The sequence below is a fragment of the Pelophylax lessonae genome, assembly GCF_965119305.1.
Source record: "Pelophylax lessonae genome assembly, chromosome: 9".
Lineage (NCBI taxonomy): Eukaryota > Metazoa > Chordata > Amphibia > Anura > Ranidae > Pelophylax > Pelophylax lessonae.
This window is the reverse complement of record NC_138776.1, coordinates 26,292,331-26,311,199: the sequence shown is the minus strand read 5'-3', so window position 1 is coordinate 26,311,199 and position 18,869 is coordinate 26,292,331. Positions and strand designations below refer to the sequence as shown.

Genomic DNA, 18,869 nt, shown 5'->3' with positions numbered 1-18,869 from the left:
CCCCAGACCAGTGCACTTAACTGGAGCCCTGGAGCAGTCGTGGCGGCGGCTTCTCTTCAGTCCTGGCGGCGGCTTCTCCTCACTGTGTCCCCGGGCGGCGCGTCTCCTCCAGTCCTCCCGCTCCCGCCTCCTCGGCCAATGGCATGGGGTTTGCCTTGTGGCCAATCAGGAAGTGCGTATCGGACGCGCTTCCTGATTGGCCAGGAGGAGGATCGGTGTGACAATAGCGAGTTTTCATTTACTATTGTCACACAATGGGTGGGCTCAGTGCGCCCCGGCTCCACCCTTTGCATCACCCTATTAGAGCCTCTGGCTCTAATCAGGTGATTTAAAAAAAAAAAAAACATTAAGCTCCATGCGTCCGTGCAGGCAGATTAGGGGGCCGGATGCATGGATGGGGGGGGCGGCGCCCCTGCGCCCTCAATACACCGGCCGCCACTGGTCAGAAGTGTCTTACCTGGGCTAAGAATAAAAAGAACTGGACTGTTGCTCAGTGGTCCAAAGTCCTCTTTTTGGATGAAAGTAAATTTTGCATTTCATTTGGAAATCCAGGTTCCAGAATCTGGAGGAAGAGTGGAGAGGCACATAATCCAAGTTGTATGAGGTCCAGTGTGAAGTTTCCACAGTCAGTGATGATTTGGGGAGCCATGTCATCTGCTGGTGTTGGTCCACTGTGTTTTATCAAGTCAATAATCAGCACAGCCTCTACCAGGAAATTCTAGAGCTCTTCATGCTTCCCTCTGCTGACCAGCTTTATGGAGATGCTGATTTCATTTTCCAGCAGGACTTGGCACCGCCCACACTGCCAAATCTACCAATACCTGGTCACATGATCATGGTATCACTGTGCTTGATTGGCCAGCAAACTTGTGTGACTTAAACCCCATAGAGAATCTGTGGGGTATTGTCAAGAGGAAGATGAGAGACACCAAACCCAACAATGCAGATGAGCTGAAGGCCGCTATCAAAGCAACCTGGGCTTCCATAACACCTCAGCAGTTCCACAGGCTGATCGCCTCCATATTGTACATGGACATACTTTTCAGTAAGCCAACATTTCTGTAGTAAAAATCCTTTTTTTTTTATTGCTCTTATGTAATATTCTAGTTTTCTAAGATACTGAGTTTTGGGTTGTCACTAGATGTAAGCCATAATCATCAAAATGAAAAGAAATAAATGCTTAAAATATATCACTGTGTGTGTAACACATCTATATCACTTTTTGAATTGAATCACTGAAATAAATTAACTCTTTGATATTCTAATTTTATGAGATGCACCTGTATGTACAGTATATATATATACAGTGGGTACGGAAAGTATTCAGACCCCCTTAAATTTTTCACTCTTTGTTATATTGCAGCCATTTGCTAAAATCATTTAGGTTCATTCTTCTTCCTCATGAATGTACACACAGCTCCCCATATTGACGGAAAAACACAGAATTGTTGACATTGTTGCAGATTTATTAAAAAAGAAAACTGAAATATCACATGGTCCTAAGTATTCAGACCCTTTGCTGTGACACTCATATATTTAACTCAGGTGCTTTCCATTTCTTCTGATCATCCTTGAGATGATTCTACACCTTCATTTGAGTCCAGCTGTGTTTGATTATACTGATTGGACTTGATTAGGAAAGCCACACACCTGTCTATATAAGACCTTCCAGATCACAATGCATGTCAGAGCAAATGAGAATCATGAGGTCAAAGGAACTGCCTGAAGAGCTCAGAGACAGAATTGTGGCAAGGCACAGATCTGGCCAAGGTTACAAAAAGATTTCTGCTGCACTTAAGGTTCCTAAAAGCACAGTGGCCTCCATAATCCTCAAATGGAAGACGTTTGGGACAACCAGAACCCTTCCTAGAGCTGGCCGTCCGGCCAAACTGAGCTATCGGGGGAGAAGAGCCTTGGTGAGAGAGGTAAAGAAGAACCCAAAGATCTCTGTGGCTGAGCTCCAGAGATGCAGTCAGGAGATGGGAGAAAGTTGTAGAAAGTCAACCATCACTGCAGCCCTTCACCAGTCGGGGCTTTATGGCAGAGTGGCCCGACGGAAGCCTCTCCTCAGTGTAAGACACATGAAAGCCCGCATGGAGTTTGCTAAAAAACACCTGAAGGACTCCAAGATGGTGAGAAATAAGATTCTCTGGTCTGATGAGACCAAAATAGAACTTTTTGGCCTTAATTCTAAGCGGTATGTGTGGAGAAAACCAGGCACTGCTCATCACCTGTCCAATACAGTCCCAACAGTGAAGCATGGTGGTGGCAGCATCATGCTGTGGGGGTGATTTCCAGTTGCAGGGACAGGACGACTGGTTGCAATCGAGGGAAAGATGAATGCGGCCAAGTACAGGGATATCCTGGACAAAAACCTTCTCCAGAGTGCTCTGGACCTCAGACTGGGCCGAAGGTTTACCTTCCAACAAGACAATGACCCTAAGCACACAGCTAAAATAACGAAGGAGTGGCTTCACAACAACTCCGTGACTGTTCTTGAATGGCCCAGCCAGAGCCCTGAATTAAACCCAATTGAGCATCTCTGGAGAGACCTAAAAATGGCTGTCCACCAACGTTTACCATCCAACCTGACAGAACTGGAGAGGATCTGCAAGGAGGAATGGTAGAGGATCCCCAAATCCAGGTGTGAAAGACTTGTTGCATCTTTCCCAAAAAGACTCCTGGCTGTATTAGATCAAAAGGGGGCTTCTACTAAATACTGAGCAAAAGGTATGAATACTTAGGACCATGTGATATTTCGGTTTTTCTTTTTTAATAAATCCGCAACAATGTCAACAATTCTGTGTTTCTCTGTCAGTATGGGGTGCTATGTGTACATTCATGAGGAAGAAGAATGAACCTAAATGATTTTAGCAAATGGCTGCAATATAACAAAGAGTGGAAAATTTAAGGGGGTCTGAATACTTTCCGTACCCACTGTATATGTTATCCTGGCTTCCGCCCAAAGTATTTGTCACCTCTTCTGCCAACCTATCAGCCAATCCCTGCACATATCATGCAGGTAATGGGGGCCAAAGCGGTTTCAAGTTATCAGAGGAATACTTAAATCTGCGAAAAGCCCATAACTCCGGAACTGCTACAAATTAAATAGAATAAAATAAAATAAAATTGAGCTATGCATTGGCAAATACCAAAAACTCGTAATTATAAGATTTTAACAATCAATTACACCGATGTTAAAACAAATAGCTCACAACTATACACATCTCTGTTTAACCAGATATACAATGCATAGGCACATGATGTACATATACTAAATACTTAAAAATATATAGCCATACCCAAAAAATCTATAAAATTGAAATTAATAAAATGAATGCATACATTTCAATCAAAGGATTCCCATGAATTGGAATTAAAATAGAGCAGGCATCAGTGATAACAACAACTGTGACATCAATAAGTGCACAGCTGAACCTCAAAGTCTTTGGATAACCAAAGTATCAAAGTAAATAGCGTAAAACGTGAATGGCAACACCATCCGAATGAGGGATGTAATATATATATATATATATATATATATATATATATATATATATATATATATATATATATATATATATATATATATATATATATATATATATATATATATATATATATATACATATATACATATATTTATATACATATATATACATATATATATATATATATATATATATATATATATATATAGCCAAAAAAGAAAGATAAAAAGAAAAAAAAATGTGTATATAAATACCTAGTATAAAATGTAATCAGAAAAAAACCAGACATACCGAATAAATGAAGGGATCAATAATTACTGATAAAACAATTTATATCCAAATCAATATTTAACCCTTTAGGATGTAGTGAGTCAGTCAAATGTATCCAATAAGTCTCTCGTTAAGAGAGTTCTCCGACTCTATTAGAACCTCTCCATATAGGGTCTACCCTCTCTATGCCCCAAAACTTCAGGTGAGAGGGGTCCCTATTATGGTATTGACAAAAGTGCAAGGATACATTATGATCTTTAAAACCCTTGCGAATATTCGCAATATGCTTAGATATCCGAATAGCTAGTGTAAAAGTTTAACCTTTTGAATTGAATCACTGAAATAAATTAACTCTTTGATATTCTAATTTTATGATATGCACCTGTATGTATAGTGTGTGTATATATACTGTATACATGCAGGTGTGTTTGAGCTTTGGGGAGCACACTCTAATGCACAAATGCGACCCCCAGGCCATTTCATGTCACCCTCACACCTCTCCTGCAGCTGCAGTACCCCTCTTGTCTCCGCTCCCACCTTGTCTCAGCAGTCAGCAGCAGAGAGGAGGACGATCTCCTTCTTCAAGTCTTACAGATACAACTGGCCCTTTGAGGGCAACCATAATGCTATTGTGGCCCGCAATGAAATTGAGTTTGACACCCCTGCTCTAATGCAATAGGCTGCGCACACCTATGGTAAATTTTAATGATAAATATATCTCTCTGTGTTTCAGAGTGTGCGCTGTGTCCCAGTGGCTGGCTGTGGGATAGAGACAGCTGTTACACACATTTAAAAGCCATCACAATGTGGCAGGAGAGCCAGAACCAATGTGAGATGATGGGAGCCCACCTACTGGTCATAGAGGACTGGGAGCAGCAGGTAAGAGATATGACCAAGATCTGTGATTCATTGATCAAAGAGAACCTGCTAACTTGCCCATTGGAGGTTCTCTTGTTAGGGCACTCTGCCCTCACCCACCGATACTCGGATCTCCCATGCTTCTCCATTGTCTTCTTCTTCTGTTGGAGTTCTTGGAAATACCTGTCCCATGGGTATAGGGGTGCATGTGACCTTCTCTTATGGCTCCTTTTGGGGAGTCACCAGGCTCAAACATCTTAGGAGGAATGTGTCACTAAAGCTGAAGTTTAGGCAGGGCTTTTTTTCTCAGAGAATAGGTACAGGAACTCCTCCCTTCTGAGTCACACCTTAACTCTGTCCTCTACCCACCCCAAGCACCATTCCTTGGTTTCACCTCCTACCCACCTCCCAGTACCATTTTAGAGAATTAACGATAACAAGAATGGCAATATAATAGAGATCTAGAAACAATGGACACCCCAGCGACAATAGATCCAACCCTGCAGCAATGGACTTCCAACATCCAGCATCAATAGACTCTCCAGCAGCATTAGTCTCCTCCCTCAACAGTAGATCCCTCCCAGCAATGATTGATTCCCTGCAACATGATACCCCACCAGCAACAACAGACTTCCCCAGCAACAATAGACCTTCTGCGCAAATAGATCCCCTCCAGCAGCAAATAGATCCCCTCCAGCAACAAATAGATCCCCTCCACCAACACTAGATTCCCCAGTAGCCAGCATCAATAGACCCTCCAGCAGCCAGCAACAAAGACCCCTCCCTCAACAATAAATAACTCCCAGCAACAACTGACCCACCAGCAGCAAAAGACCCACCCCAGCAACAATAAATCCCTATGAGCAACAGAAGACCTCCCCAGCAACAGTAAACCCCCATTCTCTGCAGCAATAGATTCCCTATTAGCCAGCATCAATAGACCCTCCAGCACACCCCAGCACCCCTTGCCATTACATACATTCAGTTCTGGAGGTGCCGGAACTACGTTCCCCCGCGTTCCCGCTGAAAAAAAAAAGCCCTGAGTTTAGGTATGGCGATTGTTAAATTGTGGGAACTTCTTTATGTAGCACTGCCCCCGCAAGGACTGCTTGATATTCACTCTGTGCAGGGGCCTAGATAAGGGGGGGGGGGGGTCAGGGGGGTCCAAACCTTCCCCCCTAGAGCATCGGTCAATTTCACAGCAGCTAGGCTAGTGTAGCCTATCAGCTGCGGGAGCCGCACTGCCACTGGGAAGACCAACTGGCCACAAGGCTGACAGGCAGGACCCGGCTTACATTGAAGCCATGTTTACCATTTGCTTCACTAACAGATGTGCCTGCTGGTGGCGCTGTAAAAAAATGTATATTTACACACCACAATTTGTCACAGCGTGGCAGGCGTGATAATTATTGTTCTCTGGGTACTCAAGGCTGAACCCCCCCAGGAAAAAAAAAGATCTACGGCCCTGATTCTGTGGGTTCCCCCTGGTTACCAGCACATGGTCATAAGTAAAGACGATTCCTTAATTCTCCTTGGCTCACACTCCAATAATCAGTCCAGGGGTATTTGGGTGTTTTTGTTATTTATTGTAGAATGGGGATAGGAGAAGGAAATAGTGAGATACTCCAATTGTAACTATTCACATTGTTTGAGGACTCCTATCTTCTCTACTTTGCAATAGGTATGGACCAGCCAGGCTGTTGGCTCATCCTGCCACTTTGGATGATTTGTGGATTAAGTCCCGGTTCACACTACCGCGACTTGTCAGGCGACTTGACCACCTGACAAGTCGCGGTCCGTTCAGTGCTATGGGAACCGTTCTAATAGTAGCGACTCAAGTCACTCCGACTTAGAAAAAGGTTCCTGCACTACTTTTGACTGAAGTCGGAGCGACCATTATGTGAAGTCCGTGCAAGTTGCGCCGAAGCTGTGGTGCACGGCGACTTCACTAGTCGCCCCCGAAGTCGTGTCCCCATAGTGTGAACCGACTGTAAGTCTCTTATCTTTAGGATGACTTGATGAACAATTAGTTATCCTCAGGACACTCTCCCTAATATCCTCTCTCAAACAAAAGGAAAACCCCCCTGAGGGTAATTGTTAAATCGGTTCAGCCTGCACCAATGTAACCATGTATATCGACTTGCCACCAATTGACATACCGGTAGCTCACTTGACTTTAAGTGGTGTAGCGGAATGGACACTGCGAGTGTGGTTTGTGTTGAAAGAGTGACCATCATATTACCGAACAGTGTCTCTGAGGAAATATATAAAGATATATTGCAGATTGCTAGAATATGGCAGAAGTGTTTCATAGACCCCTGCTAGTGGGGTGGGGTTTGTTATTGTGAATACCTGCATTCCAATGTCCTATTGTTCCTGTCTGCCTTGTAAGCATATTATGGGATGTGTGTTTGTATGGAATGGCTCGAAGAGGGAGGGGTTTTGGGAGAGTGTAGATCTCTTGTGTTTTCAATAAACAACCTATTCTAGTTTTGACTCCCAGCCTATGTGTTGTCTAGTTCTTGGGAGGGAAGGATGGTATAACGCTACCTGGATTGTTGCATGCTGTACCTGCCTATTTGGATTATTACCTGTTTTCCTGTCTATCAGCGGAGACCCTGTAGATTAAACTACCTTTCCGCTACAAGTGGTTATACTGGAATGATGCCAGGCATCATCCCGGTACAGTTTTTTTTAGAGCCGGAGGTCAGCTCGCTTGTAAGAGCAATCAGAGTATCTAACTAGCTGCTCGATTGCTGTTACAAGAAGCGGGAAGGAAACCCCGGGGGCAGCTCGCTCAGGCTTTCCCCCGCCCCACAGGGAGACTTAAACAACCAGCTGACGGATATGGAATTGGCTTTGATCGGGTCTCCATAGCGGTAACCCAGAAGCGATAAACTGACATCAATTCCAGTTTAACTGGATGTCATCGGCGCCATTTTGAAAAATAAAAACAGCATTCAAAAACACAGATTTTGGTATTTTGAATGCTTTTAAGTGCAGAGGAGGGATTTGGGGTCTTTTTTGACCCCCAGGTCTCTATATAAAGAGTACCTGTCACATGCCTATTGCTGTCACAAAGGATCTTTACATTGCTTGTGACACCAATAAAAGTGATAAATAATTAAAGCAGCAGCTTGAAAAGAAAAAAAAAATAAATAATAATTTTAAAAAATTAAGTGGCCCCCTTCTGTGCCCATGTACAAGACGAACGCATGCGTCGGTCCCGCACACGTGCAAACAACAATCCGCCTACACATGTGAGGTATCACTGTGAACGTCAGATCATGGGCAGTAATTCTAGCACCGGACCTCCTCTATAAATCCAAAGTGGTAACCTGTAAAGACTTTTAAAGTGTTGCCTTTAAATATTAAAATTTACGTTGTTTGTGGCTATTGTATAGGTGGGCATGTGTGTGTATATATATATATATATATATATATATATATATATATATATATATTTATTTTGAGGGTTCTAAAACATTTTCTAGCAAAAAATAGTAATTATTACATGTAAACAAATAAGTGCCATAAATGGCCTGGTGCTGAAGTGTACACTATATTACCAAACGTATTGCCTTTACACACACATGACCTTTAATGGCATCCCAGTCTTAGACTAATTATGAATCATCATGAATGATCGGTTATAGAACATTACATCAGATACAAGACAGAATGTGCTGGCTCCCTCTAGTGGTAGAACATGTGTTCAGCTTCTAGGAGGATCCCAATGGTATGGTATATACTGTATATAGACTATATTACCAAAAGTATTGGGACGCCTGCCTTTACACACACATGAACTTTAATGGCCTCCCAGTCTTAGTCCGTAGGGTTCAATATTGAGTTGGCCCACTCTGTCTTGTATCTGATGTAATGTTCTATAACAGATGATTCATGATGATTCATAATTAGTACGATGTAATGTGTTATAATAAGATTATTTATAGGGAGTATGATTTAATGTGTTATAATAGATCATTCATGATGAGTTTTCTTTTTTTAAACAGTTGTTCATAAACAGAACTATGAAGCCAACAATGGAGAAGTTTTGGATTGGGCTTCTTCCTATGACAAACGGATGGAAATGGGTGAATGGGCAAAAATTCAATGCCAGCATGTAAGTCACACTGTAATATTCATATCTGACCCCCAGACAAACCGCTAAATACACCAATATTATACATCTATGAGATCTGTTTTACCTGCCAAAGGTTTTGCATTTCTGTTCATGCACTCCTGGGATTTACACAGCTCTGCCACACAGCACAGCCCTTTCTGTCTGGGCTGGAGACCTGAATATTTTTATGTTGCAGTTAAGTAACGCTTACAGATCTTCTCACTCCCCCAGCACATTAAATAACTCCTCTCTCTGCCACTCTGCTCTCTCCTTCTATAAGCAGATGGGCACTGCTCATACCTGACTGTCTCCTTGTGCTGCTTCCATACTCTCCCAGTCTGAGCTCTACTGTTCAGTGACTTTGAAAGGTTAATACCAGGTCAAATTTAGGTCTTTGCACTATTTGCATTAAATTCTTTACGACCGCCCACCGCAGATGTACTGCGGCAGGCAGCTGCTCCTGCGCAAATCGCCGTAACTGTACGGCGGCCGCGAGCAGGAGGCTAAGGGGGCGAGCGCGTGCCGCCGGCAGTGCGCTGCTGCCCCCACTTGTCAGTGAGAAATCCAATGCAGCGGGCAGGAGGCTCCGATTGGCGCCTGACACCCGCGATCGTTCCCCGCTGAGAGAGAACGGCAGTCTGCTGTTGTAAACACATCTGACCGTTCTTCTCTCTGGAATGATCACAGAGCGCCTGTGATCCTTCTATATAGGATTACAGGCCTCTATGGTCATTTCAGAAGCCACGCCCCCCACAGTTAGAATCACTCCCCTAGGCTCACATTTAACCCCTTGATCACCCACACTGTTAACCCCTTCCCTGCCAGCGTCATTATTACAGTAACAGTGCATATTTATAGCACTGATTACTGTAGTAATGTCACTGGTCCCCCCAAAAGTGTCAAAAATGTAAGTCAGGGGTCCCATCTGTTCGCTGCAATGTCGCAGTCCCGCTAAAAATCGAAGATCCCTAGTAAAAAAAAAAATAATAATAATAAAAATGACATAAATCTTTCCCGTAGTTTGTAGACGCAATAACTTTTGCACAAACCAATCAAAATATGCTTATTGCGATTTCTTTTTTTACCAAAAATATGAAGCAGAATACAAATTGGCCTAAAATGTTAAAAAATTTGGATTTTTACATTTTTTTTTTTTGAAAATGTCATATAGCAGAATGTGAAAAATATTATTTTTTTTTTTCAGAATTGTTGCTCTTTTTTTGTTTATAGCGCAAAAAAATAAAAATCGCACAGATGATCAAATGCCACCAAAAGAAAGCTCTATATGTGGGGAAAAAAGGACGTAAACTCAGTTTGGGTACAGCATCGCTCGACCGCGCAATTGTCCGTTAAAGACACGCAGTGCCAAGTTGAAAAAAGTGGCCTGGTCATTAAGGGGTCAAATCCTTCCGGTCTTAAAGTGGTTAAAAAAAAAAATAAAAAACATAAAACTGAACTCTGGTCAGACATAAAAGACATGAATCTTTGTAATCATCAGATGAATATTGAAGAAAATGCTGGTTTTGGTATTTTATATTTTATTGGGCTGTTCCTTGTAATTTTTTGGGGGGGCTACAGTGTTCCTGTAATAAGATATTAGGGGATAAAGAGTTGATTTTAGTCTCTATCTCTAAGGGGCCTATTTATAGTAAATTTGCTGTGCAAATGTCTCAAGCATTCGTCAAACCACCACAAATGGCAACTGTAATTTGCCTCATAAGTTTATTTTTTATTTTTTGTTAAATATTCAGCTCCATCTATTGCCTATAATGCAGTGTTTTCCTGAATTAGGTATTTCAGAAAAAACTACTGCATTTTGGCCACTAGATGGAGCTAACGATCATAAGAAATAAATTATTAGGCAAACTGCAGTGATTGTTCGTTACAGCTGGGTGAATGACTGAGACAAACACACAGCGAATTACTGCTTACATCATTATCGCACCCTCACATCTCACCTGGCCCATTCCTCCTGTCTCTATTAACCACTTATGGACCGGAAGGTTTTAACCCCTTAATGACCAGCCTATTTTTTGCGATTCTGCACTGCGTTACTTTAAAAAGTTGGTTTGCACAAAAGTTATCGCATCTACAAACTACGGGAAAGATTTGTCATTTTTATTGTTTTTTTTTTTTTTTTTTACTGGTAATGGCGGCAATCTGCGAATTTTTTGCGGGACTGCGACATTGCGGCGGACAGATCGGACCCCTAAATGAAATTTTTGACACTTTTGGGGGGGATCAGTGACATTACTACAGTAATCAGTGCTAAAAATATGCACTGTTACTGTAATAATGACACTGGCAGGGAAGGGGTTAACCCAGGGGATCAAAGGGTTAAGTGTGAGCCTAGGGGAGTGTTTTCTAACTGTTGGGGGGAGGGACTTGTGGAATCAACACAGAGTTCCTCTATAGAAGGATCACAGGAGCTCTGTGTTCATTCCAGAGAGAACAATGGTCTGCTGTGTTTACAACAGCAGACCATCGTTCTCTCTCAGTGGGGAGCGATCGCGGGTGCCCGGCGGCAATCGCGGCGGCCGGTCCCATGAATTGGCTTCCCGGCTTCCTAATGGGGGCGGGCGTGTACCCCAGGAGCTCTCCCACGAACCGACGTACCCATACGTCGGTTCGCACAACCAAGCCAGCCAGCCATATACTGCGGCGAGCGGGCAGCAAGTGGTTAAGGATCGAGTGTATACAATTATTATTATCATTGTAGAGGATTTACAGTATAAAGTGCCAATACTTTGCACAGCGCTTTAAAAAATAAAGGGAGACCGTACAGCTACAATATAATTCAGGAGAAGCGGGTTAGGGGGGCCCTAGTCATGAGATCTTACACACATAAAAATAGGGGGAAGTAATACAAAATTGTGGGCGGATGAGTTGATGGAGAAATTTAAACCTCAGCTGTTAGGTGGTGGAGGGATAGGCTTCCTTGGTGAGAGGAGTTTTCAGGGCTCGCCCAAAGGCAGACATAGTAGGAGATAGGCGGACATATTGGAGTAGAGAGTTCCAAAGGATAGGAGAGGCTCTGAAGAAGTCCTGAAGTGAAGCATGGCAGGGAGATGACAAGGAAGCTAGAGAGCAAGAGATCTTGGGACAGAAATTGGGGTGTGGTGAACCAAAGGATGGGAGAGGCTCTGAAGAAGTTCTGAAGGTGAGCATGGGGAGGAGGTGATGAGGAATCTAGAGAGTATGAGTTCTTAGAATAGAAATCAGTGTAGGGTGGCCCTGAGGATGGGAGAGGCTCTGGAGAAGTTCTAGAGGTGAGCGTAGGGGGCAGGTGATGAGGAAGCTAGAGAGCAGGAGGTTTTGGAACAGAAATTTGGGTAGGATGGTCCAGAGGATAAGAGAGGCTCTAGGGAAGTCCTGGAGGTTATCATAGGCGGGAGGTTATGGGAAAACTAGAGAGCAGGAGATCTAGGAACAGAAATCGGGGTGTGGTGGTCCAGAGGATGGGAGAGGCTCTGGAGAAGTTCTGGAGGTGAGAGTAGGGGGGAAGTGATAAGGAAACTAGAGAGCAGGAGATCATGGAAAATAAATTGAGGTAGGATGGTGCAGAGGATGGAAGAGGTTCTGGATGTGAGCATGTGGGGGAAGATGATGAGGAAGCTAGAGAGCAGGAGATCTTGGAACAGAAATCGGGATGTGGTAAACCAGAGGATGGGAGAGGCTCTGGAGAAGTTCTGAAGGTGAGCATGGGGGGGGGGTGATGAGGAATCTAGAGAGTATGAGTTCTTAGAATAGAAATCAGTGTGGGTGGTCCAGAGGATGGGAGAGTCTCTGGAGAAGTTCTAGAGGTGAGCGTGGGGGGCAGGTGATGTGGTAGCTAGAGAGCAGGAGGGTTTGGAACAGAAATTTGGGCAGAATGGTCCAGAGGATAAGAGAGGCTCTAGGGAAGTCCTGGAGGTTATCATAGGGGGGAGGTTATGAGAAAACTAGAGAGCAGGAGATCTTTGAACAGAAATCGGGGTGTGGTGGTCCAGAGGATGGGAGAGGCTCTGGAGAAGTTCTGGGGGTGAGCATGGGGGGGTGGGGAGTGATAAGGAAACTTGAGAGCAGGAGATCATGGAAAATAAATCATGGAAAATAAATTGGGATAGGATAGTGAAGAGGATGGGAGAGGTTCTGGAGGTGAGCATGTGGGGGAGATGATGAGGAAGCTAGAGAGCAGGAGATCTTGGAACAGAAATCAGGGTGTGGTGAACCAGAGGATAGGAAAGGCTCTGCAGAAGTCTTGGAGATGAGCATGGGGGGACAATGAGGTGGTAGAGCGCAGGAGACCTTGGTATAAATTGGGGTAGGGTGTTTTACAGTATGGGAGAAGCTCTAGAAAAGTTTTGGGGGTGAGCATGGGGGGGGGGTGATGAGAAAGCTAGAGAGTAGGAGATCTTGGGACACATTTGGATAGGACGGTCCAGAGGATGGGAGAGGCTCTGCAGAAGTCTTGGAGATGAGCATGGGGGGAAAATGAGGTGGTAGAGAGCAGGAGACCTTGGTAAATATTGGGGTAGGGTGGTTTAGAGTATGGGAGAAGCTCTAGAGAAGTTTTGGGGGTGAGCATAGGGGGGAGGTGATGAGGAAGCTAGAGAGACAGTGATGGCGAACCTTGGCTCTCCAGATGTTTTGGAACTACATTTCCCATGATGCTCAACTACACTGCAGAGTGCATGAGCATCATGGGAAATGTAGTTCCAAAACATCTGGGGTGCCAAGGTTCCCCATCACTGGATTTGGAGATCTTGGGACACATTTGGATAGGATGGTCCAGAGGATGGGAGAGGCTCTGCAGAAGTCTTGGAGATGAGCATGGGGGGACAATGAGGTGGTAGAGAGCAGGAGACCTTGGTATAAATTGGAGTAGGGTGTTTTACAGTATGAGAGAAGCTCAAGAGAAGTTTTGGGGGTGAGCATGGGGGGGGGGGGTGATGAGGAAGCCAGAGAGTAGGAGATCTTGGGACACATTTGTATAGGGTGGTCCAGAGGATGGGAGAGGCTCTGCAGAAGTCTTGGAGATGAGCATGGGGGGGACAATGAGGTGGTAGAGAGCAGGAGACCTTGGTAAAAATTGGGGTAGGGTGGTTTAGAGTATGGGAGAAGCTCTAGAGAAGTTTTGGGGGTGAGCATAGGGGGGAGGTGATGAGGAAGCTAGAGAGTAGGAGATCTTGGGACACATTTGGATAGGATGGTCCAGAGGATGGGAGAGGCTCTGCAGAAGTCTTGGAGATGAGCATGGGGGGACAATGAGATGGTAGAGAGCAGGAGACCTTGGTATACATTGGGGTAGGGTGGTTTAGAGTATGGGAGAAGCTCTAGAGAAGTTTTGGGAGTGAGCATAGGGGGGAGGTGATGAGGAAGCTAGAGAGACAGTGATGGCGAACCTTGGCTCTCAAGATGTTTTGGAACTACATTTCCCATGATGCTCAACTACACTGCAGAGTACATGAGCATCATAGGAAATGTAGTTCCAAAACATCTGGGGTGCCAAGGTTCCCCATCACTGGAGTAGGAGATCTTGGGACACATTTGGATAGGATGGTCCAGAGGATGGGAGAGGCTCTGCAGAAGTCTTGGAGATGAGCATGGGGGGGGGGGGCAATGAGGTGGTAGAGAGAAGGAGACCTTGGTATAAATTGGGGTAGGGTGGCTTAGAGTATGGGAGAAGCTCTAGAGAAGTTTTGGGGGGTGAGCATAGGGGGGTAGGGGGGAGGTGATAAGGAAGCTAGAGAGTAGGAGATCTTGGCACACATTTGTATAGGATGGTCCAGAGGATGGGAAAGGCTCTGCAGAAGTCTTGGAGATGAGCATGGGGGGGACAATGAGGTGGTAGAGAGCAGGAGACCTTGGTATACATTGGGGTAGGGTGGTTTAGAGTATGGGAGAAGCTCTAGAGAAGTTTTGGGAGTGAGCATAGGGGGGAGGTGATGAGGAAGCTAGAGAGACAGTGATGGCGAACCTTGGCTCTCAAGATGTTTTGGAACTACATTTCCCATGATGCTCAACTACACTGCAGAGTGCACGAGCATCATGGGAAATGTAGTTCCGAAACATCAGGTGTTCCAAGGTTCCCCATCACTGGAGTAGGAGATCTTGGGACACATTTGGATAGGATGGTCCAGAGGATGGGAGAGGCTCTGCAGAAGTCTTGGAGATGAGCATGGGGGGGGGGGGGGACAATGAGGTGGTAGAGAGCAGGAGACCTTGGTAAAAATTGGTGTAGGGTGGTTTAGAGTATGGGAGAAGCTCTAGAGAAGTTTTGGGGGTGAGCATAGGGGGGAGGTGATGAGGAAGCTGGAAAGTAGGACAGTGATGGCGAACCTTGGCACTCCAGCTGTTTTGGAACTACATTTCCCATGATGGTCAACCACACTGCAGAGTGCACGAGCATCATGGGAAATGTAGTTCCGAAACATCAGGTGTGCCAAGGTTCCCCGTCACTGGAGTAGGAGATCTTGGGACACATTTGGATAGGACGGTCCAGAGGATGGGAGAGGCTCTGCAGAAGTCTTGGAGATGAGCATGGGGGGGGGGGGGCAATGAGGTGGTAGAGAGAAGGAGACCTTGGTATAAATTGGGGTAGGGTGGTTTAGAGTATGGGGGAAGCTCTAGAGAAGTTTTGGGGGTAAGCATAGGGGGGAGGTGATGAGGAAGCTAGAGAGTAGGAGATCTTGGGACACATTTGGATAGGATGGTCCAGAGGATGGGAGAGACTCTGAAGAAGTCTTGGAGATGAGCATGGGAGGACAATGAGGTGGTAGAGAGCAGGAGACCTTGGTATAAATTGGGGTAGGGTGATTTAGAGTATGGGAGAAGCTCTAGAGAAGTTTTGGGGGGTGAGCATAGGGGGAGGTGATGAGGAAGCTAGAGAGTAGGAGATCTTGGGACACATTTGGATAGGATGGTCCAGAGGATGAGAGAGACTCTGAAGAAGTCTTGGAGATGAGCATGGGGGGACAATGAGGTGGTAGAGAGCAGGAGACCTTGGTAAAAATTGGGGTAGGGTGGTTTTGAGTATGGGAGAAGCTCTAGAGAAGTTTGGGGGGTGAGAATAGGGGGGAGGTGATGAGGAAGCTAGAGAGTAGGAGATCTTGCGACACATTTGGATAGGATGGTCCAGAGGATGGGAGAGACTCTGAAGAAGTCTTGGAGATGAGCATGGGGGGGGGGCAATGAGGTGGTAGAGAGAAGGAGACCTTGGTAAAAATTGGGGTAGGGTGGTTTCGAGTATGGGAGAAGCTCTATAGAAGTTTGGAGGGTGAGAATAGGGGGGAGGTGATGAGGAAGCTAGAGAGCAGGAGATCTTGGGACACATTTGGATAGGATGGTCCAGAGGATGGGAAAGGCTCTGAAGAAGTCCTGAAGGAGGTGCACATGGAAGGAGCTATATATATATATCAAAGCTCTTGGGAGGAGCAGAGACGATGAGTAGGCTGATAAGATGGGACGAGGTTGGTGATGTAGCTCAGGGCAGAGTTGTGGATGGCATTGTATGTTAGTATTGTAAAGTTTATTTGTTGGGCAAGCCGAAGCCCGTGGAGAGATCGGCAGAAAGATGGAGGACACAACGGTTGGATAGGTGGGTGAATCTGGCACCATTCATGATAGATGGAAGAAGGGACAACCTGTGCAGAGTTAAGGCAATGAGGAGCGAGTTGCCATAGTCTCACGAGAGATAACCAGGGAATGAATGACCCGGGGAGGACACGTAGATGGAGAATACTAGAATATCTTTGAGTTGTAGAACCTCGGTGAACGTGTCTCATGATGTCGGTGTTCTCATTCAGGTTACAGATAAAGTTGCCCTCTCCAGGAACCTGCGTAGTGATGGATAAGATGGAATTCTACTCGGCTACCTGTGACAGTCTCCGGGAGGGCATCTGTCAGAAGAAGGCTGTGAAGTTCTGAATGGGTCAGATCTGTGGGACTCGGCCTTGGCTTCACCGAGGGGTGATGCCAAGTGACTACCATAGACACAGAGCCAGCAGTACCTGCAGCTAAAATCTACCATGGAAGGAGCAACCCTTCGGAAGACACTTAGGGACTTTTTACCAAAAATCTCCAATAAATATAGATGTTACCCACAACAGCCAATCAAATTCATTGCTCATTTGGAAGATTTAAGGACAAATCCAAGGAAATCCTTTAAAATGGACCGATCGTTAGATCTATATTTTTTAAATGCATGAAAAGTAAGGTGTAAGTGTAACACATCTAGAGATGACCGCACTCCCCCTGTCAATGCCCTCGTCTGCATTTCTCTTTAGAAGAACAGCACCACCTTTGTTCAGGCATCATCCACTATCTACTTCCTCTTTAGAGATGACACAATCATGCAAATCCCATTGTCTGTACAGTCCTTGGTTGTGTTCACAAATGCATGACACAGATCAGCCCCTGCTGCAGCCTTCCACCTTGTGACTTGCTACAAAGTTACAGTGTGATCACTGGAGGGGGTGAGGAAATGCTTCTTCCTGCCTGCAGTAGACTGATGATAAAGACTGAGTAAATGCTTCTTCCTGCCTGCAGCAGATTGACGACAGAGACTGAGGAAATGCTTCTTCCTGCCTGCAGCAGACTGATGACAGAGACTGAGGAAATGCTTCTTCCTGCCTGCAGCAGACTGATGACAGAGACTGAGGAAATTATTTATAATGCCTGCAGCAGACTGATGACAGAGACTGAGGAAATGCTTCTTCCTGCCTGCAGCAGATTGACGACAGAGACTGATTAAATGCTTCTTCCTGCCTGCAGCAGATTGACGACAGAGACTGAGGAAATGCTTCTTCCTGCCTGCAGCAGACTGATGACAGAGACTGAGGAAATGCTTCTTCCTGCCTGCAGCAGACTGATGACAGAGACTGAGGAAATTATTTATAATGCCTGCAGCAGACTGATGACAGAGACTGAGGAAATGCTTCTTCCTGCCTGCAGCAGACTGATGACAGAGACTGAGGAAATTATTTATAATGCCTGCAGCAGACTGATGACAGAGACTGAGGAAATGCTTCTTCCTGCCTGCAGCAGACTGATGACAGAGACTGAGGAAATGCTTCTTCCTGCCTGCAGCAGATTGACGACAGATACTGAGGAAATGCTTCTTCCTGCCTGCAGCAGACTGATGACAGAGACTGAGGAAATGCTTCTTCCTGCCTGCAGCAGACTGGTGACAGAGACTGAGGAAATTATTTATACTGCCTGCAGCAGACTGATGACAGAGACTGAGGAAATTATTTCTACCACCTGCAGCAGACTGATGACAGAGGCAAAAGAAAGTTTCCAACTGCTTGCAGCAGACTGATGACAGAGACTGAGGAAATTCTTTCTACCACCTGCAGCAGACTGATGACAGAGGCAAAAGAAAGTTTCCAACTGCTTGCAGCAGACTGATGACAGAGACTGAGGAAATGCTTCCTACTGCCTGCAGCAGACTGATGACAGGAGTATGAAGAAATGCTTTTTACTGCCTGCAGCAGACTGATGACAGACTGAGGAAATGCTTCTTCCTGCCTGCAGCAGACTGATGACATCATCTCAGCCTAGGAATAGTTGGTGGACAGGAGCTTCAGAACTGATTGAAGTGAAGCTTTATATTGTGAGCGGTCAGGAATGTAGCCATGCAGACTTGTTAAGTTACTGAAATGATCACATTAACACAAATAAAACATTCTGTATATGAGAGAACTGTTTTACATGTTAATAGCCTGTATAGACGTCATGTGATCACTGAACCCTGCCAGGTGATGTCCGTGCGATGCACTTCTGCAGGATCTGTGCCACTGCCCCGCCCCCTGCTTACCTTTTAAACTTTGAGACAATGTCACTGTCCCATGGATGGAAACTGCTATTCTGAAGTCCCACCTATACATCCCCCTCTTCCATTCATCTTACAGATCTGGCAAACTGATCGCAAGTCTGATTTCAACTGTCAGCCGGTGTGTGACAGCGTAATATAAAGGTGATTAAACCCCATGTGACCTCTGTGACCCTTAGTATACTCGGCCGGTCCTGCAGCACTTCTGCCCCACTTCACATCACTCATTCTTCCATTGTCTTCAATGTTATGTGGCTTCAAGCCAAATTCTTCACACCTATAAATAATCACCATCCAGTCCAGTTATTTG

The 18,869-nt window shown here is 45.1% G+C and overlaps 1 protein-coding gene across 1 annotated transcript in view; it reads left to right on the top strand.

The window, feature by feature from the left end:
• The window catches only part of LOC309562589 (killer cell lectin-like receptor subfamily B member 1B allele A), a 75,228-nt gene extending 58,563 nt beyond the window's left edge, over positions 1–16,665 (top strand). The window contains exons 4-6 of the mRNA XM_082266840.1: positions 4,495–4,640; positions 8,636–8,745; positions 16,533–16,665. Coding sequence (XP_082122966.1) covers positions 4,495–4,640; positions 8,636–8,745; positions 16,533–16,653 — 377 coding nt within the window. The 3' untranslated portion in view covers positions 16,654–16,665. The remainder of the gene's footprint in view (positions 1–4,494; positions 4,641–8,635; positions 8,746–16,532) is intronic.
• Positions 16,666–18,869: the final 2,204 nt, after the last annotated feature.